General features: G+C 38.9%; 1 protein-coding gene across 5 annotated transcripts in view; it reads left to right on the top strand.

Moving 5' to 3' along the window:
• CEP126 (centrosomal protein 126) overlaps positions 1-13446 on the top strand; it is a 60666-nt gene extending 47220 nt beyond the window's left edge. For 2 of the 5 annotated variants that reach the window (XM_045019209.1, XM_045019235.1), the window contains 7 exons: positions 67-2257; positions 4479-4634; positions 6108-6232; positions 9560-9647; positions 10138-10347; positions 12339-12403; positions 13031-13446. In XM_045019209.1, coding sequence (XP_044875144.1) covers positions 67-2257; positions 4479-4634; positions 6108-6232; positions 9560-9647; positions 10138-10347; positions 12339-12403; positions 13031-13138 — 2943 coding nt within the window. In that variant the 3' untranslated portion in view covers positions 13139-13446. Of the gene's footprint in view, positions 1-66; positions 2258-4467; positions 4635-6107; positions 6233-9559; positions 9648-10137; positions 10348-12338; positions 12404-13030 lie in introns of those variants that run through there. The other 3 variants (XM_045019226.1, XM_045019218.1, XM_045019242.1) reach the window with 3 other exon arrangements.
• Positions 13447-13993: the final 547 nt, after the last annotated feature.

Here is a 13993-nt window from a genome sequence, read left to right as displayed (position 1 = left end):
AAAACTGTACTAATCAATACAATAGCATATTATGACTGTAACAAGTCCTATTTTTCTCTGTTTCAGAATTTTCACCAAGAAGTCAACCAAATAACAAATTCTGACAGCCCGTCAAGCCTGGACAGTCTTGAGGCAGGAGAACAAAATGAAAATTATACAACACCCAGTGAAACATCTTTGACTACACAGTGGGACGACTCTATACCCTACAATTCACAAAAATCACAGTCTGTGAATAAGAGCTTCCTTGATACACCTGAACTAACTTTTTCTAAAAATCAGCATGTAAATAATTGGCTGATAAATTTAGATACCCAAAATAGCCAGCCAAACACTCCTTTTCATGACACTTTAGCTAAACAAAATGTTCTAATTCCTGCTGAAAATGTACACAATCCAAAACAGAAATCATTTGTTCTTAGTGGAACAGAAAAAAGAACAACAGACATATGTACTTCTGATAATCAAATAACCTTTGTAAACAGTCCGTGTACTTTTATGCAAAATCGGAAAGAGGAAAAAACCAATATGTTGAAAGTTTCATCTTCTGGAATGGTTAGTAGAGAGAGTTCATTAGCCACTGATAGCCCTGTGTTCAAATCCAGCAAAGCCTGGGTCACCTCTGATTCTACTCCAGGAGAAAGAGTTCTAGATTCTGTACAGGAGCAGAGTTCTGAACTGATCCAACAGAGAAGAACCACCTCATCAGTACAAACCTCAAATCAGCCTATGGCAACACCTGTAATCTTACCTCCGAAACAGTGGAGTTCAACTGGTGTTCACAACAGTACTTTCTCATCTAATCCTTTACAAAAGGGCAAAAATACAAATACAGTGCCATGTACTGATAATCTAGACAATTTGTCAGAAACAAAAGATGAAAACATAAAAAATGTTAATGGTATTAATCAGGGATCATCTTTATTTCAAGACACATCTAATGCTTCCATTTTGTGCAACACTGATCAAGAAGAGGACAAAAAAGAAGAAAAGGGAAATGTGGCTGAAGCCATGTCACCTTTGTCTAATGCAAAGTTTAATGGTGAATTGTCTGAACATCACAGATACCTGAGAAATAACATGCATGAGCGAAAGGGAGTGAAATTGCCCAAAAGCATTTTAAAGAAAGAATCTAAATATGAAAATTATTATTTCAAAGCAGTAGTTTTGAACCGAAGGATCAGTTTTGGGAATCAAACTGCATCATCTATCAGAGACAGTCTAGAATTGGCAAAAATAAAAGGGAAAGATGCAGAAAATCAAAAGACCAATAAGAAACTCAGATGGTTTGATGAAACTGACAAAATAGTAGTAGAAGATGATGAAAAGTGTTCAGAAAAGTACACCACAGGAGTATCTCAGGCACAGTTGCAGCCATCTTATGTTCAAAGTAAACTCAATGATGCTAACAATAATTTAAGAAGTATTCCCGCTTGCACCACAAATTCTATCTGCACAGAAAATCACCAGGATTATCCCCCAATATCCACAAAAATTGTTGCTGCTGGAGGCTCAGAAAGAGACTGTATGCCTCTGCGTTGTTTTGTATCTACAGGTTACCACTTTGCTAAACAAGCTTGGATGGCATCAAAGGGTGATGAAAGTAAACCCCCTGCATATAGTGGTGACTCTAAAATTCAGAAAGGTAATCTGTGTAAAGGTAAGACTAAGATAATCAGAAGACCAAGATCTGCCAAAACCCAATCAGGTTTTACACCTAAGAATAGAAAGGGCACTATAATCCGACCGCAGTCTGCTAGTGAAGTTCATAAGGTTATAAAAGCTCAGGGTAAAATCATTGTACCTCATCCACCACCTAAACCTGTACCAGGCAATAGGCCAGATCAGAATGTAGCAGACACTATGTGTCAACCAGTAAATTCTTCCAAATGTCAGTCCAACACTACAAATGGTAACTATGTAAATGCAAGACACCTTTTGCCAGCAGATCAGGTTTTAAATAGAACCACTATAGAAAATAATAAGAGTATTACTTGCAGTTCTGACTTGGTCACTGAGAAATTGGCACACCCACCTTCCTACAACATATCTCCAAGTGAGCCTTTGGAAAAGACAAATTATACTGTAAATAATATTCAGACAATTGCCCAACAAGACAGCTTGATAACTGGTACCAAAAGGAAACCTGTATATGCAGAAAATGGACTACGTCTTGATCGTACACCAACTGATGAAGAAATAAATCTTTTGTGGCAGGGTGTGCATAGTGCTCTAGCTCAAAAGGATTATGCTGCTGGTAAGAATCATTCTTGTTTTTTTAAAAATAGGGAGTTTTAATGATAACATGATCTTGCATTCAGTTACACATACTGTTTTCACCCTTTCACACAACAGTTTGAAGAGTTTCTACTTTTATCATTATCTATTATCTCCTAGAGACCCCAGTCATAGATGAGGGCCCCATTTTCTTGGGTACATTACAAGCATTAAATAAAAAGAAAATCCCTTCCCCAAAGACAGGTGGATGAAACAAATAGATGTGGGAGGAGGAAGGCAGAGAACAAGTTAACAGTAAAATGAGTGAGTTTTACATGGTAAACTATAGCTTACCACCTGCCAGCCACTATCAGCTGGCAGGACTCTCTCATTTGGGAAAATGTTTTTTGAAAGGATCTCATGAAAGAGCCATTAATCTGCCATGTTTTTAAAGTGATTGCTCTGTAAATATTTGGTATTGGGAAGACTCTCAGTCTCGCTAACACAGGGAATGTTTCAAAGAAAGTTGCCCATGTTAATAGAGTAAAGAAAGTGGAAGAAATTTCTGACAGCCATATGTCACTGTGCTGGCAAATATTTGTGTCAGAGAGAATTTATAGAAGCATTACATGCTTTACAAAAACGTTTTCTGGGAACATAACTGTAGCAATAACTATGGGCAAGACAGAGCAAAAGATACACAAGAAAATTTAAGAGAATACATCATATCTTCCTGCTAATTAACTTTTCAAGCATGTTTCAGACTGATTAATTTATATTTACAAATGCTTTCCCAGTAACCCCTTTGCACTCTAGCCAAGTTCTGTGCTTTGGAGCAGTAATGGAATCCTGAGTCCCCACACTGTACCCAGCTGAGCTGCTGTATGGTTTTCCAGCCTTGCAACCTCTTCCAGAGGCAGAGTCCATGACTCCACCAACTCCACTTCATGTACCAGCAGCCACTCTGTGCCTCCTACCATACTGTTGTGACCATCCTGACGATCACTCAAGTTGGTGCAGAGCCCCTTCTATTAAAATAAAGAGCTTCCATGTCCCTTATTGGGCCTGTCACTTCATGTACAGTACATACACTGTATGTCTCAAAAACTACATCTTTGGGGAAGAGCAAAGTGCTTTGAATATATTTTGTAGTAAAGAGGCAAGAAGAGAGAGGGGAGAGTTTCTGTTTCCCTACCCTTCTGTGTCTTCATGCAACTGAGCACTGTAACTTTTAGAGACAGATTTTACATGTCACATGCAAATATTTTAAACCTCTTCCCCCGCGTCTCCCCACCATACACACCTACGTACTGGAGGGATAGATGGAGACATTCCCTTTTCTTTGAAAATCAGCGGGTGGTATTCTTTCGGTATCTATTCATTATGTCTATTGCATTCTTTAAGTCAGATTATTTATATTAAATACCCAAATTTGGTTTTAGTGACTCATTATTTATATTTCAGTAGTGCCCAAAATGTTCTCAGCACTGTACAAGCATATGAGAAGACACAATCCTTGTCCTAAAGCTCTTTCCAAGAGAGAGCAAATCCTGCACTGTTCTTCTTCAGTGACATATAGTGTTGCAACAATATCCTGAAGTTCAGCAGTGTGTGTGAGCAGCTTAGAAAACAAAACATATTATTTACTGCAACATACAACCTAGTGTATATTAAAGAAAAACAAAATAGGGAGGGCAGTCAGGGAGCAAAATGTTCATTTCCGTAAACAAAATGATCAGCTATGAGAGTCTTTCTTTAAATGTTTTAAATGGAACTGGAAGCATCAAGTGGTGTATTTACTGACCAAGACATAGTATTCCCTAAGGGTTTGATCCTACATGGTGCTAAGCACTCTGGCCCTTATCCAACAAAGCGCTAAACATATGCTTAACAGTAAGCACTGGAATGGTACCACTGATGTCAGTGGGACTAATTCACATGCTCCGAGTTAAACGCTTGCATACGTGCTTTGCTATATCAGGATAGAGACCTCAATACCTTGAAGGATCGAGTCCTAACATATTCTATTACTGTGTTGGGTAAGTCTCACTAAAACTTTAGTCCATAGTTTCTTCATAGATCTAAATACATCTTGGCTTACTTACCAATAAAACTAATCTTGGTGCTGATCAAGAAGTTCACTTCCAACTCTCACTGTTTTTCAGAAATGTGTTACTTGATTAATAATTCAGCGTTTTAAAATTTTTAATGTTCCTCAGTATATAATGAATACAATTTCATTACATTCAGTTTCCTTTCAGGTGATTTCCGTCATTATGATGCTCGTTACAATAATTCCTGTAGCACTAATTTGCAACCTATTAAAGCTAACATATCCCATGTTACTCTTGATGGTGGCAACCTTCTGACCACTTTTAAATCATCTAGAATGAATGGATTTTTCTCTTCATCAAATGGTAAGAGACCTCATTTGTTAGATATCACTGTAGTAAAAATGACAGAAAAAATGCTGTTAAAAGCACCAAAAGACATTCTGGGGAAAATTTTCAAAACCTTACCAAATTGTGTACACAAAAAATGGTCAAGCACACCTATAATTGCACACGCAGAACCTACATTTTCACATCAAGTAACTAAGTACAAAATGGCATATAATATCTGGGTATACAAGTTCCTGATTTGCACCTGCAAATTCCATGTGCAGACATATTTTTCCCTGCAGGTGTAGGTTAGAGGCTGAGTTTTGAAAATGTATTAAAACACTGAAGAAAACTGAATTAAGTTTGCAGTATAGTATCTAGTTTAGGCTTATGCGTCTGAAGAAAATTGCTGCAGTGGTTTTTTTTGTTTGTTTTAAATACATTAAAATGAGTACAAATACTCATAAATTAGCAAGGCAAAAACAAATATAGCTAAGGAGCTCTAATATGTACAGCAGTGGTAGTAAAATCTCATGGGATGAAACTTAGTCAAGTAAATTCAATTCTGTGAACTAGTGAGCATCCCCTACAATGTGCTGACTTCTCGTAATTACTGTTAAATCCAATGGGAGCTGAGACCATGCAGCCCTTGGTAGGAAGCACTGATTACCCTGGATAGTTAGGCCCTAAGGTTGTTTCCTAAATATTGCCTATCTTATAAAATAGAATTATTGTTTGGCATGTCATTAGACATTGCTGTATCACAAAGGTAACTCAGAAGTTAGCTAACTATTATATTTTCATCAACCTTAGGCATTTATAGAGGATCAGTCACTATACAGTAGAACAGGGTTTCTCAAACAGGGGTTGCCGCTTGTGTAGGGAAAGCCCCTGGCGGGCCAGTGTGTTTACCTGCCCCATCCGCAGGTCTGGCCAGTCGCGGCTCCCATTGGCCGCGGATCGCTGCTTCGGGCGGATTGGCCAGGAGCAGTGATCCATGGCCAGTGGGAGCTGCGATCGGCCAGACCTGCGGATGGAAAAGGTAAACACACTGGCCTGGCCCGCCATGGCTTTCCCTACACAGGCAGCAACCCCTGTTTGAGAAACCCTGCAGTAGAACCTCAGAGTTACGAGCACCAGAGTTACAAACTGACCAGTCAACTACACACCTCATTTGGAACCAGAAGTACACAATCAGGCAGCAGCAGAGACAAAAACAAATACAGTACAGTGTTAGACTTAAAATAAAAAGGGGCGGGGGACAGCATTTTTCTGCTGCATAGTAGTTTCAAAGCTGTATTAAGTCAATGTTCAGTTGTAAACTTTTGAAAGAACAACCATAATGTTTTGTTCAGAGTTATGAACATTTCAGAGTTATGAACAACCTCCATTTCCGAGGTCTTCATAACTCTGAAGTTCTACTGTAATATCAAAGTGCCAATAATCTTTGCACCTCTCTATTTAGCATGGCTTTACGTACTGGATGCTTTTTTGTGTTTCTCATTTTAGGTGTTGTTCCTGTTACAAGACGAAAACAAATTTCTGACAATAGCGAAAATAAACATAGAGCTCTTTTAGAACAGAGAAGACAAATTGTAGCCTCTGCAGGAAGGAGACCCACTGATCATGCACAGGTAGATATCAATTTCTGGGATGTTGAACTGAAAATGTCAGTCAAAGGTTGTCACAGAATAATAGTTTCCTACTGCTGTATACTTGTTGGAGGAATAATGGAAAATAAATATTGAAGTAAAGTCAGGATGTTAATTTTAAAACAGGAAATTCTGATTCTATGACTAGTTACTTTAGCAAATCATTGATGCAGATACATTGATTTTGTTTGATGGATAGTGATACAATAATGTGAGAATTACTCAATGTCCTTCTATTGACCTGCTGCATTCTGATTGTCTTAAAGAACATATTTAGTGTTCTTCAGCCAGTAGACGACTAGCCAAACAACTCCCTAGCTGAATATAAATATATATATAGCAATCTAACTGGCTGGTGCACACTCCAGGGGCGGCTCCAGGCCCTAGCACGCCAAGCGCGTGCTTGGGGCGGCATGCCGCGGGGGGTGCTCTGCCGGTCACCGGGAGGGCGGCAGGCAGGACTCCGGTGGACCTCCCGCAGGCATGCCTGCCGCCCTCCCGGCAACCGGCAGAGCGCCCCCCCGTGGCATGCCGCCGTGCTTGGGGCGGCAAAATGTCTAGAGCTGCCCCTGGCACACTCTCAGCTCGTTTAAATAAGAGGTACAGACAAATATGTGAAAATATGTCTTATTCCCTTCTTTTTCTCCTTTCATCTCCCACTTTAATTTTTCCCTTTTATTTTCACACAATTTTCTCTTTTCCCCTGTTTTCTACTGTTTTCTCTATTTCTCCCTCAATCTCTGTTTCTCTCCCTACTTTCCTCAAATCTCTTTGCCTCCTCACAACTTTTCCCTCTCTCTCAATCCATGTCTCCTTCTGCTATCCATGATTATGGTAGTACAGTTCCCAAGCCTGGAACTTTTCTTAGGGGCATGTGGCCTTTCTCCTTTGCTGCCCTCTAATGCTAGTTTGAACCTAAGAAGAGAGTGGTTTGGACAGAGAAATGGAGTGCTGATATGTGATGCTGCCAAGAAGAGCCTGTATGGCATTCATGTGTATTTGGAGCACTGAACTGGTGTGCAGCTAATATCTTAGGGAAAAAATGTCTATCTGATCTTTGTTGTAGAGCACTATTGAATAATCTGCACTTATTTTGCACATTGATTTTCCATGGGCATATGGGAGCTCTCCCTGCAAAACAAATGCAGAATGTACAACAGAAATCTACATTGACTGTCAGAGAGGAGAATTTTACCTTAACCTTGAATTTTAGTTAAGAATGGAAATTGCATGCACTAGTTATACATAATAGAACTTCATGTCATAAGATTTATGAGAACTTTGAGAAGGCCAAACCAAAGCCGCAATCATGCACATGTTTAACTTTACTCATGTGAATAAAGTTAAAGTGTGGGAAGTGCTTGCAGGATTGAGGCCTAAAATCGATTGAGGCCAAACTTACTTAATTCTTTCCAAGATTTATATTATCATGAGTATTATAAAACACCAGCAAACATACAGGGTACTAAAATTAGTTACTTGCTGATTATATGTATTGTTAATTTAAGAGAACCTTTTGTTCACAAAGAAAAATCACTTGGCTGGATCAACTCAGAAGTTTCCTATGGCTTACGTGTCTATCAGATTACATCACCAGTGAAAAATAACAAGCACTTCCAGGAAACTAAAAAGGAAAGTCACAAGTCCAAAGAATCTTCCACTGAAAATGAATGAGAAAGTCCAACATTCCTGCAAACATAAAAATAGTTTCTCTGCACATTCTCAATAGTTTTTAACTACACCTCTACCTTGATATAACGCGGTCCTCAGGAGCCAAAAAATCTTACCGCCTTATAGGTGAAACCGCATTATATCTAACTTGATTTGATCCACTGGAGCGCGCAGCCCCACACACACCTCCGGAGCGCTGCTTTAACACGTTATATCCGAGTTCGTGTTATATTGGGTGGCGTTATAACGGGGTAGAGGTATATTGTCACAGTGAAATACTTTATCTTCCCTTACAACAGATGTATTATTTTCTTTGGGGGTTTTACTGCTATAAACCAGTCACCAGAAATACATAGACCAAATGTTACTAAATATCTTTATAGAAGGCATACAGCTGTTATGAGATTCATTAATCATCATTGTTTATTCCAAATATAAATGTTTCCTTTGCATAAAAACATTTCGTTTTCATCATTTTGCATATAAAAAGTATACATAGCAGTATTAAATATTGCTGTGGCTGTAAAAACTTGTAGTGGTAGTGACATCTTACTGGAATGTGATTTAGTTTAGGATCATCTGATATGATTGACATCGTGGATGCTGTTATTGGCACCAGGCTACTTGTCATTGATTTCAGAGCTAAATGCATTAGACAGGCATGCAAAAATGCTCAGAGTTTTTATTAGAACTTTTAAATAAAATTTCTAATAGTCATTGGGCTCCTTGTTTTTTAATATTTGTAAAAGAAATGAATAAATAAAAGTGTTAATAAATCAAAATCAGTCAGAGGATTTTACAAAATGCACATTCGGGAGGGATTAATAGATTCTAAGACCAGAAGGGACTGTTGTGATTATCTAATTTGACCTCCTGCAAAACACAGGTTCTGGAGCTTCACTGAAATAATTCCTGTATACACTGTCAATTAGATAAAACATCTAATCTTGATTTAAAAATTGCCAATTATGACAATAAAGAGACTATAAAAATACCAAACTATGTGAGTACAATCTAGTAAAAGTAAAAACAAAAGTCAACCAGAATGGCTCTAGGGTCTCTTGTTACTATGGATCCTCTCCACACTTCTCCAGTGCAAGCTGTTGCTTAGCAACCACAATATAGACCAGGGGTAGGCAACCTATGGCACGGGTGCCGAAGGCGGCACGCGAGCTGATTTTCAGTGGCACTCACTGCCCGGGTCCTGGCCACCAGTCTGGAAGGCTCTGCATTTTAATTTAATTTTAAATGAAGCTTCTTAAAAATTTTTAAAACCTTATTTTCTTTACATACAACAATAGTTTAGTTATATATTATAGACTTATAGAAAGAGCTTCTAAAAACATTAAAATGTATTACTGGCATGCGAAACCTTAAATCAGAGTGAATAAATGAAGATTCGGCACACCACTGCTGAAAGGTTGCCGACCCCTGATATAGACAAAGGTATATAGACATTTTTGTGTGCTTTATAAAAGCTTTATTAATTGCTCATATTTTTCAAAATAGCTTTTGAACTTGAAAACACACAGCCTGTAAACTTCAGTAACATAAATATCTTAACTAAAACATTAAAAATCTCCAGAAATGTTAACCTTATTTTAAATAATATTCTGATAAAGTGATCAATTTTTTCAGAATACAGTACATACTGTCCATCTAAGTCCATTTCAATGTGCATTTGAGCCAGTGCAAACTGTGAGTGGCATCCCTAATTCTGATGAAGGTACAGTAGTTCATTTCAGTTCCATTCTTTGTTATAGATAAAATAGTTGCACTGTGCATCAGCTGTTGCCTTGTAGCATCAATGATTCTGAATCAGAAAGTATGGTCTGTTGGCTGGAAATAAAGATCTTTCCACTAAAAGTTAATACAGCACAGCACAATATCACTTATATCTGATTGGTGGATTTAGAAGAGCATCATGAAAAAAATAAAGTCTCTATTCCTCTAGTGTTGTATTTTTTTAAGTGTATGACAGCTACGTATACAGGCACAGTATGTCACTATTAGCTGGCTGTAAAGCTGGCAAGACTGGCTCCTCCACCAACTATCTTCCTCTGCCCCATATTAGGAGCACAGGCAACCTTAATTCTGGCATTTCTTAACTTTTGAATGCATGACTTTGCGACATTAATATTGTTTTAATGTGGATTTTTGCGTGCAGTATATCCATGAAAAAGTCCAGACTGTGACCAGCTCTGTAAAATCTTTAGTTTCAGAAAGCACTGCCCAGTTTTTGCTGGCAGAAAATCTAGCAGGTACATCAGTTACAGAAGGTGAAATCCTGGCTGCTTTGGAAACAGTGCAACCACCTGGACAAACCATGGTGCTTAACAAGGCCCAGCGGCGAGGCATGAGTGCACTGTCACTAGAAGAACAGAAGATTCTTCAGTCACTTGATCGTCTCAATCAAAGGTTGCAGAGTAAGTACAATATATAGCAGGGATCCCACTGGTCACGGTTCACTGCTCCAGGCCAGTGGGGGCTGCGGGAAGCCGAGAGATGTGCTGGCCACTGCTTCCCGCCACCCCCATTGGCCTGGAGCGGCAAACAGTGGCCAGTGGGAGCCGCGATCAGCTGAACTTGCGGACGCGGCAGGTAGACAAACAGGTCTGACCCACCAGGGTACTTACCCTGGTGAGCCATGTGCCAAAGGTTGCCAATCCTTGATATATAGTATTAACATAGTAATAACTTACATTTTAAATAATGGTTTGAATGATATATATAAACATAAACTATGTGGCTATAAAGACCTATAGGTGCATATGCTCTGTCCTGTTGCATTTGTTATTTAGTAAACATATCAAACAGTAGTACAAAACTCTTACTCAGGCAAAACTCATTTAAAACAATGGGAGTTTTGCCTGAGTGAAAACTAAGTAAGATATTTGGATTTGTCCCCCTGTTAAACTTGTGTATGCTGACTGGTCCCACATGATATGGTAGCCTGAATGACATATCAATACAACTTCTGAAAAGGAATTCAGGTTTCCCATTTCCCATAGGAGTGGCAAAAGCAGAGGAGAGTAACCTTGCAACCACTGGGAATCTGCTTAGCTGTAGCACAGAGTCACTGATCCCAGAAAAACAGCAGTTCAAACTTCTCTGTTTTAAGAGGCAGTTTTAGTATGATGTCCTCTGGATTAGGCAGAAGGAGATATTAAATGAGAAACACAGAAAAGTAGAAAAGAAAATACTCTATGAACTGTAAAGGAAAAAGAAAGACACACACACACATAGAGGCAAATAGGAAAGAGACAGGAGACAGTGAAACTAAAGAAGATAGCAAAGCAACAGACAGAAGATAATTAAAATGGAGAAAAAGTCAAGTAAACTAGAAAGTAAAAAGGAAAAGTCCAACAAGGAATATTAAGGGAACAATGAAAGAAATGTAAAAGTAATGACTGGAAACCATACAATTACAAAAACTAAAGTAAAACATTGCTAGTGTGCAGTTAACTACTGCACATTGTATTCCAAATTTATCAGACATCGTGGGCTCAATTCCCCTTTTTATCTAAGCTCCATTAGGTGTAACAAGGGGGTGGCCATCAGATCTGGCTCCCTAATTGTGGTAGGTAAAGTAGCTGACAGGTCCCAGCACCATCCACATTATGCCCTTTCCCTCCCCTGATGGACCCCTACAACAGAGGCAGGGGAGGGTGGCTCGTGCGGAAGTCAACTCTGCCAGCTTTACCTCAGCAAGGAGTTCATCTCCACAAGACGAATTATCTCAAGACAATGTAGCCAGAATCCAGCCACTTTGTAGTATGAGTACGATCCATCACCACCTGACATTTCCAAGTGGTCTTACCTCCAAGTTACGTAATTCTATATAGAATGTGTTGCAGTAATCCATTCTGGAGGTGACAAAGACATGGATCACTATGTCAAAGTCCATATCTGAAAGAAAAGGTGACAACTTTCTGGCCAGGTTTAGCTGGCAAAGAAAGCATTCTTGACAGAGATGCCAGGGTTTTGTTGAATCTTCGCCATCTCCGCTCCCTTTATTGTTTTGTTTTACAGAAAATCTAAATCTGGGACTCAAACTACAAGACAGTATGCCTTCAACATGGCCATGTAAATGGATAACCCATTCTGAGTGGTGTTTTGTTTTTGTTTTTTTGATATCCCATCTCTGAGGAACTGGCCTTCTCTTTTTCAGATTTGGATTTCTTTTTAGATGTTAATGTTTAATTTACAATTCCAAATTTTAAAAATACAATTAAGTAGATGTTTCAACCTCCCTCAGGCCAAAGAAAAATAGTTAACTTGTTAAATTGCAGTAAAATTGTTGTATTTTCCACAGTCTTTAAGAAGGCTGGTACTGACTTGTTGACTGTTGGTCATATTTTTGTTCTAGCATGTGTTTTATATAATTGTTGCATCATAGTTTTGTACTATTTTTTAGATGTCCAAGAAACCATTGCCAAAAACCTATCCACGTCAAGTGTTTTACAGATAATCTCTCCTTTGGTAAGCATTTAGATTTACAGTTTTCTGACTTAGACAGTATTGACATTGGTTTGTTTTAGGATTAACTGAATTGCTAGAATTTCAGAGTGCCATTTGCGTGGGATAGTGTTCATAACAGGGCTGTCTGACCTAGTGGTCAGAGCCAGAGGTGGCATTGGGATTGCACTCGGGAGTCACACCAAAGATCAAAGCCAGAGTCAGAAGCCATGTTTTTTGTTAGTACACTTGTTTTACTTTTACTATAAACCAATTCAGTGCTGTGTTTGAAGGGTTGTATTTACCACAGTTAAATTAATAAAGTGTGATTGACTCTTTAACAGACCAGAAAACGTAATATCTTCTGTGAATGTACAGTGTAGGGACTTCGCATTGCAGAGAAACATCTCTGAGGAGCTCGGGGGCTAGAGTTCACTGATTGCTATGTACTAGGCGAGGTTTGGACTGGGAGAGCCTTGAAGAGTTTGCCGGGAGGAAGACAGACTGGTTTAGCAGGCAGCTGACACACTGTCTGATAGCCAGCAAAAATCGCTCTTGTTGAGGCAGAGGGATAATACAGTAGCTCACAGCTCTGGGTATCCTCAGCAGTATGTTACACATATAAAAGCATTATTCTTCAATTTGTTATAGAACATTCATCAATCTGCATCCTCCCCTTCTGTGGACCCTCCATTAGCCATGCGAAGGTATCGGAGTATGTCAGCTGATACTCTGTCACGACTACAGAGAAGATACTGACATGGACTAACAAAGGCCGCTTCACTGGATTTTATTTTAATACCGCCTCGTGTTCTTTATGTAATGTATACTTGTATTCAAACACTACACACTATAAAATCAACCACAGTGTAAAGATGTAAACAGTAACACAAGTAATGAATGTCAGTTAACTAGTTTACATTTAAGACATTTTATTATGCACTTTATTGTAAAATATTGTATTTTGAAAGAATGGAAATACCTCACATTTTAATGAGTCTATTGCTGGTTGTAAATGTACTGTATATTTAATTAAAATGACATGGAAAAGAGATTATTTTGCTACTCAGGTTAAGATTATGTATAAACTAATCTCCTATCTTCATGGTTTTCCAGATTTGCTAATAAATTCTATTACATTTGTAAAAGGTATGTTGTAGAAAATGATCTGATTATCAATAATCCATGGAGCAGCCAGGTAAATGTTGCATCTCTTATCTTTCATCTGATGGCCCCTATGCTTCTCAGTCAACAAGTCTGTTTGATGTCAGCTTCATGCTTCTCTTGGGCCTGGTCCACACTAGGACTTTAATTCGAATTTAGCAGCGTTAATTCGAATTAACCGTGCACCCGTCCACACCAGGAAGCCATTTAATTCGACCTAGAGGGCTCTTTAGTTCGAATTCGGTACTCCACCCCGACGAGGGGAGTAGCGCTAAATTCGACATGGCTATGTCGAATTAGGCTAGGTGTGGATGCAAATCGAACTTACTAGCTCCGGGAGCTATCCCACAGTGCACCACTGTGTTGACGCTCTGGACAGCAGTCCAAGCTCAGATGTTCTGATCAGCCACACAGGAAAAGCCCCGGGAAAATTTGAATTCCTTTTCCTGT

This window comes from Mauremys mutica, chromosome 1, assembly GCF_020497125.1.
Source record: "Mauremys mutica isolate MM-2020 ecotype Southern chromosome 1, ASM2049712v1, whole genome shotgun sequence".
Classification (NCBI taxonomy): Eukaryota; Metazoa; Chordata; order Testudines; family Geoemydidae; genus Mauremys; species Mauremys mutica.
The sequence above is the reverse complement of the archived record's forward strand: the minus strand, read 5'-3'. Positions and strand labels throughout refer to the sequence as shown.